This window comes from Rana temporaria, chromosome 3, assembly GCF_905171775.1.
Source record: "Rana temporaria chromosome 3, aRanTem1.1, whole genome shotgun sequence".
Lineage (NCBI taxonomy): Eukaryota > Metazoa > Chordata > Amphibia > Anura > Ranidae > Rana > Rana temporaria.
Genome location: NC_053491.1, coordinates 425,565,781 through 425,578,352, shown reverse-complemented (window position 1 = coordinate 425,578,352; position 12,572 = coordinate 425,565,781). Strand labels below are relative to the sequence as shown.

At 42.7% G+C, this 12,572-nt stretch overlaps 1 protein-coding gene across 1 annotated transcript in view; it reads left to right on the top strand.

Annotated features, from left to right (window-relative positions):
• The window catches only part of HTRA4 (HtrA serine peptidase 4), a 120,034-nt gene that overhangs the window by 71,125 nt on the left and 36,337 nt on the right, over positions 1 to 12,572 (top strand). Inside the window, exons 2-4 of the mRNA XM_040346241.1 lie at positions 2,285 to 2,384; positions 5,609 to 5,813; positions 11,643 to 11,837. Coding sequence (XP_040202175.1) covers positions 2,285 to 2,384; positions 5,609 to 5,813; positions 11,643 to 11,837 — 500 coding nt within the window. The remainder of the gene's footprint in view (positions 1 to 2,284; positions 2,385 to 5,608; positions 5,814 to 11,642; positions 11,838 to 12,572) is intronic.

Below are 12,572 nucleotides of genomic sequence, written 5' to 3'. Positions count from 1 at the left end.
AAGGGACTCGAGAAGAGGAGGACCAGGGCTGTTCTGTGCAAAACCATTACACAGAGCAGGTAAGTATAACATGTTATAAACAAACCAACGATCCTCGACAATCCCTTTAAAGTGGAAGTATTGGCGAAATATAAGTCTTGTTAAATATGTTGCCTCCTAGTTGTACAAACAAGGTTGCAGAGACCTTCTCGTCCTACTGTTGTGTATATTTTGAAAATGAAAGCCATGCTCTGATATTTCAGGGTTTTTTCTTTTCTCTGGATTTGAAGCACCAATGGCTATTACCAATATAATAGGTAAATATAATGGTTGGAACCATGTTGGTGTTCCTATGCTGACTATCACACAATGCATGTTGATGGCATGTTTGTACTACTATACTTCCATGCTGGATGTCGGAGATCTGCTGTAACCTAGTGTACATGTATTTTTGTCTCTCTTTTTATAGAAAATACTAATAAAAAAAAAAAAGATGTTGCCTCCACCCTCCTCCTACCTATGCATTTCTCCTGTATCAGGGAATACTCAACAATAAGGCTGAATTTCCAGAACTGTGAAGTCACATCCCATAGACTTATACAGAGTGTTCTGTGGCTTTTCGAATTTACCGCGAACACCCCAAATTGTTCGCTGTTCGCCGAACAGGCAATGTAGCTCATCCCCAGTGCAGAACATTAATTGCACTGCAGACTCTACAATGTAGTAGCTTCCTTTTGTATCTACAACAATAATACTACTGTATGCTATTTCTTGGCTATGGAATTACTTTGTATTCTGATATGTTGATGTGCAAAATCCCCTATCAAAATAGTTTTTCTGCTTTTTTTCTTGTTTGGCATAGGATTTTTTTAAGTATAATTTGGTGCTTTGTTTGTTGTTGTTCCCCCCCCCCTTTAAAGCGAAAGTAAAACTGTATCTAAGCACCAAAGACTAAAATCATTATTTAATTTACTTTTAATATTTAAAATAGACTCACCCATTCATCATTGTTTCCATGCTTGTTTTTGTTAACAGATCATTTTAATATATTCCCCCCCCCCACAGCATTTTTAGCTGCAGCCATCTTGAGTAGGGGCAGATGATTCATATAGCATTTAATTCATGGAATCCATCTGTCCTTAGCTCAGGCATGATAGGACAAGCAAATCTCTGGAGATTTGGTCGGCCATTTGTGGGTGGATACCTTATATAGGAAAGCCCAGCCACGTTTAGGACAGAACACGTGTGTGTATAGACAGGGACGGAGACCCTGCTTGTGAGGGAGAGTTAGGAGAAGGTAGGAAGAGTGTTCCGGCCTGTGATGGACAGCTCAGGGTTCCTACGGAGTCCTGTATCTGCAATCCTGGTCGGATGAAAGACTCCACATTGCAGATAAGGGGAGGGACAAGTGTATCAGATGCCTATATCCATCTGCTGAAGGAATAACGTTGTACCAGGTAATGTGTGTGAATATCAGCCTCTACAGATACGCATTGTGTGCTTGGGTTTATACTGTGTCAGTCAATGGAAAGTGCACATAGTGCTGACAAATACAACTACCGCTTACATCAGAAGTGACTGCGCTGTGTATCTGTGCCTCCATGCTTGGAGTGAAACTACTTGCATTACTGCTGTAAATACTGTCTCTCCGGTAATAAACGTTGCCTGGTTTATAAAGTCAGTACGTGTGATTCCCTCTGTGAAGCCGCTACAGCCTACACACGCTTACATATTGCCAATACAGGAAGTGAGAGGAAATCCCTGCAAATTAAGGTAATTCCTTGGGGACCCCCAGGTCACCAGAACTAGTGTCCCCATTGGAAGTCTTCCCCCTCTATTACTTTTCTAGGACAACCCAAAATTTGGGACTTTTTTTCACTTTCAATGATAATGGTAAACAGGACAAACAGAGAGGGTGAATGTCCCTAATGGGGGCACAGGCAGCACAGACTAGCGTTCTAATTTCTCTCCACCCTTTTCCAAACTACAAATAAAAGTTTTGCCCTTGGTTTTACTTTATTGCTAGTTTGATTTGCTCTTTATGAAATAGTTTTATGGCCAAAACATAAACAAATTGAATGCAACTTTTAATCTTGTCCATTTTACTCATTTTTTCCACTGAATTTATGAATGAATGATATCCAGTATGATGTGTAAGCCAACGCCCAGAGTATATAAGTCAAACTTTAGTCACTGTACAAACAAAGCTAACTGAGCACAGGATGACACTATGGAACTTGGTCTGTGAAATCTGCCATCACTAGGTGTATGTAGAAAATTAACAGTTCTACAAATGTCTTTAAAGGTTCCCACTACCCCGACAGCCTGAGATACAAGTTTAATTTCATAGCCGATGTGGTGCAGAAGATCGCGCCGGCTGTCGTCCATCTGGAACTCTTCAGAAGGTAACATTCTATTATTCTGATGATAGGAACCCATGTTGTTCCTGAATTACAGCAATTCACTTGGTTCACTTTGCTTGTCACCTAGCCAAGTGATATTTTCAGGGTCATAAACGCTATATTGTCAAAAGTATTGGGATACCTGCCTCTACACACAAATGAACTTTAATCGCAACCCAGTCTTAGTCCGTAGGGTTCAATATTGAGTTGGTCCACCCTTTGCAGCTATAACAGCTTCGACTCTTCTGGGAAGGTTGTCCACAAGGTTTATGAGTGTGTCTATGGGAATGTTTGATTATTCTTCCTGAAGCACATTTGTGAGGTCAGACACTGATGTGGATGTGCAGGCCAATCAAGTTCCTCCACCTCAAACTCACTCATCCATGTCTTTATGGACCTTGTTTTGTGCACTGGTGCGCAGTCATGTTGGAACAGGAAGGGGCCATCCCCAAACTATTCCCACAAAGTTGCAAGCATGAAATTGTCCAAAATGTCTTGGTATGCTGACGCCTTAAGAGTTCCCTTCACTTGAACTAAGGGACCAAGCCCAACCTCTGAAAAACAACCCCACTCCATATCCCCCCTCCACCAAATGATTTGGACCAGCGTACAAAGCAAGGTCCATATGGATGAGCGAGTTTGGGGTGGAGGAACTCGAGTCCTGAACACAACCCGATAGAACACCTTTGGGATAAATTACAGTGGAGACTGCGAGCCAGGCCTTCTCGTCCACATCAGTGCCTGACCTCACAAATGTGCTTCTGGAATAATAGTCAAACATTCCCATAGACACACTCCTAAACTTTGTGGACACCCTTCCCAGAAGAGTTGAAGCTGTTATGGCTGCAAAGGGTGTGCCAACTCAATATTGAACCCTATGGACTAAGACAGGGATACCATTATAGTTCATGTGTGTTTAAAGGCAGGCATCCCCATACTTTTGGAAATATGTGTATTTTAGGATCACCTTTCTTTTCAGGAGCTGTACCTCTATATTTCATATCAATATGAACATGTAAGCATGCTCATTTGAAGGATCAGTCCACCCAAAAGTGAGTTTCCATTTTTTGGCAGATGCTGTCAAGTATGGCATTTAAAGTGTCTGACAAAACAAAACCCTTTTTTCTTCTAGATTTGCATAGAGTAGGGAAGGACTGAAACTCCTGTAGGGTTTTTACTGCTAACTGGGGCTCTGTTAGAGAGATTTCCTCATTTCCTATCCTGCTGCCAACAGTTTCATCACACAGGAAGTGAGGGAAAATTTTCAACATCGTGAGCAATACAAATCTTACAAGGAGCTAGACTTCTAGTATTCTACTAAAGAAAACATATTATTTCTGCTTGTGTTACAGTAGGAGAGTTTCCCTTACTTTCTGTCTGGTAAAAAGTTTTGAGCAGGACAGAGGGACCGGACAAAGGGGGAAGGCCCCCGGATAAGAGTAAAACCTGACAGTGGTTCTAACCCTTCCCTAATTAATTGAAAATCTAAGAAAAACAGTTTTTTCTTGACATACACATTTTATAATGTCTCCAAGGGTAGACCATTGCACTTAAAGGGGTTTTAAAGATACAATTTTTTTCCTAAATAGCTTCCTTTACCTTAGTGCAGTCCTTCACCTCATCCTTTCAATTTTGCTTTCAAATGTCCTTATTTCTTCTGAGAAATCCTCACTTCCTGTTCTTCTGTCTGTAACTCCACACAGTAATGCAAGGCTTTCTCCCTGGTGTGGAGTGTCGTGCTCGCCCCCTCCCTTTGACTACAGGAGAGTCAGGACGCTCTCTACGTTGCAGATAGAGAAAGGAGATGTGTGTTAGTGGGCGTCCTGACTCTCCTGTAGTCCAAGGGAGGGGGTGAGCACGACACTCCACACCAGGGAGAAAGCCTTGCATTACTGTGTGGAGTTACAGACAGAACAGGAAGTGAGGATTTCTCCGAAGAAATAAGGACATTTAAAAGCAAAATCGAAGGATTAGGTAAGTGAAGGAGGACTGCACTAAGGTAAAGGAAGCTATTTAGGAAAAAAAAAATTGTGCCTTTACAACCCCTTTAAGTTCACGAGTCTAAATATTGTCTTCCATTTTGTCATGACAAAACACAGCAAAGTCAATTCCTCTGATTTCTATCTGCTGAGTATTTGCCTTAATATGAAAATCGGATGGAAAAATTTGTATGACAAGCTGTCTGCTGATTTTCGGATCGTTAATACGATGCTTTCAACAGCCGATTTTGCTTTTCCGTCAGACAAAAGCTGGATATGCAGACTATAAAATTTTTGTAGGATGTGAACGTCCGATTTTGGTTTCATTAGTATGGTTTTTGTACGGAAAAAAAAATCGTAAGAGCAAGACTACACATGCTCAGAAACAAAACAATACATACAAAACTATTCAACACATTACGTCATATCTGATGTATTCTGTTGTACGAAAATTTTTGTATTGTGAGTAACCTATTCACTTTCGACATGAGACTAGCATGCCACAAAAAAAACGGATGTTCGGTTGTCCCAAAATCTAATGCCTTGTGCACACGATCGGAATTTCCGTCGGTATAAACTCAGATGGATTTTTCCAATGGAATTCCGTTCAAGCTGTCTTGCATAAACACTTTCACACCAAATTCCGACCTTCAAGAATGCGTTGACGTACAACACTACGACGAGCCGAGGAAAAAGGAAGTTCAATGCTTCCGAGCATGCGTTGACTTGAATCTGAGTAAGCGTGTTAATTTCTCCGTCGGAGTTCCATACAGATGAACGGAATTTCCGATAGAAATAAGTCCGTCGGAATTTCCGAAAGAAAAACTCAGATGGGGCACACACACAGTCGGAATATCCGATGATAAATTCCGTCTGACTTTTTTCATGGGAAATTCCGATCGTGTGTACGAGGCATAAGCGTGTGAACAATGCTTAATTTACAATTGCATTTAGAGGCCAACTATGAATTTTTCCTTTAGACTCATCAGGGTTTCTGCAGACAGCAACTCCAGATCCAATCATCCATTGCTGCATGTCCAATTGCATGGGAACAGCTGCGGGCGCTCTTAGCTTATCATTGCTTTGCATGGGGCTTCCCACAGCTGTTTGCACTAACCCTGCTGAGTCTCCTACAGGAATTTATAGACGACCCGTAAACACATGTATGAAAGAGGTATTAAACAGCTGATAGGAGCATTTTAAAATAATTGTATGACAAGTAACAGGTAAAATTGTTTTCTATGTCAGGTCTCCATTCACTGGTCAGGAGATGGCTGTGTCTAGTGGCTCGGGATTTATTGTATCCGAAGATGGACTTATAGTGACCAACGCTCATGTCCTTACGAATAAGCAGCGGATCAAAGTGGAAGTGAAAGATGGAGCTCATTATGATGCCAAAGTGAAGGATGTGGACCAGAAGCTAGACATCGCTCTCATCAAGATTGACCCCGATGTGCGTTACATAAGCTAATACCACTTTCTATGGCTGCCCTGGAGACTTAAGAAAAAGCTCTTTTGAGAGAAAGGTGGAAGCTGCCATTGTTCACCTGTATTTCTATAAAGGCTAACAGCCTGTCTGCCATGCCAATTCTAATTCTTTAATAGGTTGAATAACTGGCCCAGAATATGCAGCAGATCAAGAGTTCTGATTTCTCTCTGGGTCAATGACTTAGAAACCATAGAAGTCACTACATCAGCATGGCAGCTAGGAATTTTTTTCCAAAAGGTCAACAATGAGAGCCTTCATATTTATCTCTTCCAAAGTTTGCTGTGCCTATGATAAACTGAGTTGTTTTACCAGTCCTGCTAAAAGGTATATGAGAGCATGAAATGTGCCTTTCACTGAAACAACAGGACTCCTAGCTCCCTCCAATAGTTAGATATGACCAATTCCAAAAGTTTGGTCCCATTTTCTCTACATATGCTGTAAATAAAATTACCATTAAGGCTCAGCTTTGACTGAACCTGAACCAATGACCAATACTTTTTCACTATGTAACACCAAGCTCAAAATTTCAAAAATGCCATATACAGCTAGGTCCATATTTAGTTGGACACAGGCACAAATTGTATACTTTTGGCTCTGTGTGCCACCAGAATAAAATTTAATTGAACCAATCCAAATTAATTTTAAGTGCAGACTTTCAGCTTTAATTCAAGGGATTGAACATAAATATCAAGCCCAAATTTTAGGAACTGTAACCATTTTTATACACAAATGTTCATTTTTAATATTTTGTTGAGAATCCTTTACTGGCAATGACTGCCTGAAGTCTGTAACCCATGGACAATACCAAAGACTGGATTTCCTCCTTTCTGATGCTTTGCCAGGCTCTAACTGCAGCTGTCTTCAGTTGTTTTTGTTTGTGGATCTTTCTGCCCTTAGTTTTGCCTAGAGCAAGTGAAATGGATGCTCAATTGGGTTGAGATCATGTAAATTAACTCGGCCATTGCAGAATATTCCACTTATTTTTCCTTCAAAAGCTCTTGGGTTGCTTTTGCAGTGTGTTTTGGATCATTGCCCATCTGTACTGTGAAGCGCCGTCCAATCATTTTTGCGGCATTTGTCTGAATCTGGGCTGACAGTATCTCTCTAAACACTGCAGAATTCATCCGGCTGCTTCTGTCTTCTGTCACATCATCAATAAACACCAATGACCCAGTGCCACTGGAAACCATGCATGCCCATGCCATCACACTGCCTCCACCATGTTTTACAGATGATGTTGTGTGCTTTGGATCACGAGCTGTTCCAAGCCTCCTCCACACTTTTTTCTTCCTGTCATTCTGGTACAGATAATTCTTAGTTTCATTCCTCCAAAGAATGCTTTTCCAGAACTGGTCTGGGTTTTTTAGATGTTTTTTGGCAAAGTCTAATCTGGCTTTTCTATTCCTCAGGCTTATGAATAATTTGCAACTTATGGTGAACCCTCTGTATTTGCTCTTGTGAAGTCTTCTCTTGATTGTAGACTTTGACAATGATATGCCCATCTCCTGGAGAGTATCCTTCACTTGTCTGGATGTTGTGAATATCTTTTTTTTACCATAGAGAGGTTCCTGCGATCATCCACCACTGTTGTCTTCCGTGGACGTAGAGGCCTTTTTATGTTGCTGAGCTCACCAGTGCGTTTTTCTTTCCTCAGAATGTGCCAAATTGTTGATTTGGCCACTCCTAATGTTGCTGCTATCTGTCTGATAGATTTTTTTAGTTTTTTTTTCTCTTTCTTTTTTTCCCCCCTTTTTCTCTTTTTTTCCCCTTTCCCCCCCTCTTCCTCCCCCTCCCTCCCCCCCCCCCCCCCGGTCCCCTAATGTTTTGTTCCTTCCTCTCTATTCCTCTATTATTTTCCCCAAATATTCCTCCGATGATTTAAAGTCTTTCCACTGTCTCCATTTTTTATTATGTTTATTGAGTTGGCCCGCGTCACAACTACATAGATATTCCATTTTGTTATAGTTTTCCACTCTTTCAAACCATTCTTTTATGTCTGTATTTTTTGGTATCAGTCCTTTTGCGGCATTTTTGAATGGTGGGATTAATGTTTTCATATATCTTATATTTGATTCTTTTGGTTCATGGAACACACAAGCTTGTATGCTATTAGCTATCCTTTCTCCAGTTATTACTTCCACCAATTCCCGAATTTCCTGCCAGTATTCCGGTATCTTTGGACAGTCCCACCATATATGTGTAGTTGTTCCAATCTGTCCACATTCTCTCCAACACAGTGGGGTTTTATCTTTATTAAATTTATGGATCGCTTCGGGTGTCCTATGCCATCTCAAAATAAATTTATAGTTCATTTTAATCGTATTCATATCAGTTGCGGTGTTATGTATGGATGCTATTATTCTTTCTACTTGTTGATCCTCGAATTTCTTGCTTATTTCTTTTTCCCATTTCTCTATAAAATAAGGTTTTCCTTGTAGCTCTGATTCTGTCAGAATTTGATATACTCTTGATATCACGTGCTTTACTAGGATTTGCATGGAGCATAACTTTTCGAGTGGAGTTAATTTCTTTTCATCTCTTAAAGGTGTGGGTATTGAATTTATCAGATGTTTTAGTTGTATATATTCCCAGTAGTTGATATCCGATTTGTTTAGTTTTGAAGCCTTATTCTAGGCTTACCTATAGGTAGAAGTCACACAAAAGTAAGTAATGTTTTGTCCTGCTGGAATACTGTTACTAAAAGTTGCACATTATGAAAAGTTACACATTCAATGGAGATGATAGTAATAATGGAGTGTAGTCAGACATTTCAACCACTGATTTAATATAGTTACAATATGGTACTAAAAGTGTTTATATTCTTTAGTTCTGTATGTGATTGGTGGAAGTGTCTTGGAAGATTCTGTTGCATGCAGCAGACTTCTAGCCAATCAGTTTTCCAGAAGTCTGTTGACAAGTGACCTTACTTTTCTACCAAGTGGCCCTCCTGGGCACTGAAAAATAACACAACAGCCGATAAGGTCTGAGGTCGTGGTCCATGCAGTGTCTGCGTTTAGGCCTCCTGTCATTGGGTTACCATAAAAGTACCTGTGAGAAAGAGTGAAGGTGGGACTAAGTGAGAGGAAAGGGAAGTAAGAAAGAGATATATGTCTAGGTCAACCTGCAGCTGCCTGGGAAGAATGATGTAAGCAAAGCACGTAGTCTTCACAAAGATAGAGGATCCTTCCCCAAGAGTGAATAGAAACTCCAAGCAATAGTGTAGAGACAGGGGAGTTGAAGCACTGTCCCAGGAGTCCCAATGCCAGAACATGTAAAAGTTGTAAGTCAACTGACAAAAGAAAAGTAAGAACTCACTTGGATGGTGAAGTTAGAATGTTTTTTGGTGAGGATAACAAAGTGCAAAGTGTGTGCATCTCACGGACAAGCCTCACCCTCATTATATACAGTACATGTGTGTAGAGCAGGGGTGGGCAATTATTTTTTCGATGGGGCCACATGAGAAACTAAAAATATTTTGGAGGGCCGGGCCAAAAGGCTAAACTCAATACTGCATAAAATCAATTGTATTTCTTTATAAAAAGCAGTAAATATCATTGTTGGACAACTGGTACGAGTACTTGTTATAGACATGGCACAGGAGGGGGACAGAGGCTGGGGACATGGCACAGGAGGGGGACAGAGGCTGGGGACATGGCACAGGAGGGGGACAGAGGCTGGGGACATGGCACAGGAGGGGGACAGAGGCTGGGGACATGGCACAGGAGGGGGACAGAGGCTGGGGACATGGCACAGGAGGGGGAAAGAGGCTGGGGACATGGCACAGGAGGGGGACAGAGGCTGGGGACATGACACAGGAGGGGGACAGAGGCTGGGGACATGGCACAGGAGGGGGACAGAGGCTGGGGACATGGCACAGGAGGGGGACAGAGGCTGGGGACATGGCACAGGAGGGGGACAGAGGCTGGGGACATGGCACAGGAGGGGGACAGAGGCTGGGGACATGACACAGGAGGGGGACAGAGGCTGGGGACATGACACAGGAGGGGGACAGACGCTGGGGACATGACACAGGAGGGGGACAGACACTGGGGACATGACACAGGAGGGGGACAGACGCTGGGGACATGACACAGGAGGGGGACAGACGCTGGGGACATGACACAGGAGGGGGACAGAGGCTGGGGACATGACACAGGAGGGGGACAGACGCTGGGGACATGACACAGGAGGGGGACAGACACTGGGGACATGACACAGGAGGGGGACAGACGCTGGGGACATGACACAGGAGGGGGACAGACGCTGGGGACATGACACAGGAGGGGGACAGAGGCTGGGGACATGACACAGGAGGGGGACAGAGGCTGGGGACATGACACAGGAGGGGGACAGAGGCTGGGGACATGACACAGGAGGGGGACAGACGCTGGGGACATGACACAGGAGGGGGACAGACACTGGGGACATGACACAGGAGGGGGACAGACGCTGGGGACATGACACAGGAGGGGGACAGACGCTGGGGACAGGCAGCCACTGTTTAATCAATAACAATTGATTAAACAGTGGCTGCATGTGATGGCACAGTGGCTGCGTGTGATGGCACAGTGGTTGCGTTTGATAGGCACAGTGGCGACAATTGATGGCACAGTGGCTGCGTTTGATTGCACAGTGGATTTTTAGGAATGTAAATATGACTCGTTTACAAGAGCCTTCAAGAAAGTGCACAAATTAGAAAGATAAGCGTGAATATGATTTCAAAAGACAACTTCTGTCCTGAATTGTTGCCCCCTCCATGCATATAAAAAACGAGAAAGTATGAAAAAGTACTTTGTCAGTTACAGGACTAGTGGATACCAAGTGATATAAAGGCCAATTGATTTGTATAGTGCAACTGTAATACATATAAATGTATTGTTACTCAGAGCATTTAGATATCAACACTAACATGATAAATTGACTAACAAACATTAGGTGCCCACCAACGTAACATAACTCATGTTATCAACCATTTACTGTTCTATTTGGGACCTTTGGTACAATGTATTTATCAAAAATGTTAAAAGGGATTTTAATAGTTCATCATTTTATCATATTAATTAACTGTTACAAGCTAATTTTTTTCAAAAATAAACGTAATTTTACAGCAGAAATATGGATACCATACAATATATCTTCCTCATTAACATACAACAGTTGTTTCACGACTTCATACATAACCTCACAATTATCTATTATAAATGTATCAGTATGCAATAGCCGTTATATTATACATATTTATCAATTGTGTATCTGCAAGCAGTTGCTAGTCACACTTGAGCATATCAAATTTACCGGTGTTTTATTTATCTGCCGCCGGAATTTGCCGCTTCCTCCTAGGTGCCGCCTGGTCCCATTGGGTCCCATGGACGGGCCGGCTCTGGCCCGGAGCACTCGCCCCTCCCGCCCCTGCCTTGTACCAGCCCTGCCTACTGTTATCACCGCGGCGGGGAACAGCTGTTTTCCCCGCCGCGCATAGACACTCCCCCTTGGACGGATCTGTCCAATCGCGAGCAAGGGGGAGTGTCTATGTGACTCCCCCTTGCTCGCGATTGGACAGATCCGTCCAAGGGGGAGTGTCTATGCGCGGCGGGGGAAAACAGCTGTTCAAACGAACGCTGTCTGTAATGTTCCCCGCCGCGGTGATTAACGTAGCAGCTGCGGCGGCGGCGATTTCGGCGGCGGGGGGGCCGGATTAAAAGGTCCGCCGGGCCGTATACGGCCCGCGGGCCGTAGTTTGCCCAGGTCTGGTGTAGACTGTATAATATGACATTAATAAATCTTTTCTTACAGGCACCTCTCCCAGTCCTCATGTTAGGTAGATCATCAGACCTGAGACCTGGAGAATTTGTGGTTGCTTTAGGAAGTCCATTCTCTCTACAAAACACAGTGACTACCGGGATTATAAGTACCACCCATCGAGGAGGGAAGGAACTGGGCTTGAAAGATTCTGATATGGAATACATCCAGACAGATGCTATTATTAATGTAAGTCACAAGTATCTCATTATAGATTACATTTTTCTAGAGAAAAATAGAAAATGGTAACAAATGCCTAATAGTTTGAAAATTATTTTCAGGAAATAAATTGATATAATATGTGAACTGCTAATACTTGCCACCCAAAAAGTCCACTTGGTTTACTTTAATCTTCCATATACACCAGGGAACAGTTTGGGGATGGCCCCTTCCTGTTCCAACATGATAGTGCACCAGTGCACAAAGCAAGGTCCATAAAGACATGAATGATTGAGTTTGGGGTGAAGGAACTTGACTGGCCTGCACAGAGTTTTGACCCCCAACCCGATAGAACATCTTTGGGATGAATTAGAGCAGAGACTACAAGTGAGGCCATCTCGACCAACATCAGTGCCTGACCTCACGAATGCGCTTCTGGAAGAATGGCCCAACATTCCCATAGACATACTCCTAAACCTTGTGAAAAGCCCTCCCAGAAAAGTTGAGCGGTTATAGCTGCAAAGGGTGGGCCACCTCAATAGTGAACCCTACTTCCCAAGACTGGGATGCCATTAAAGTTCATGTGCGTATAAAGGCAGCTGTCCCAATACTTTTGACAATATAGTGTATGCGAGGTGTTGAAGGGTCTGCTTTCTGAAACCGAATTCTCCTTTCTTGATTTATCACCAATTATAAACAGACTTCTAATGCAGAGTCTAATTTGATTTGGCTGTAATAAATTAGTACTGACAGTTAAGCATTTTA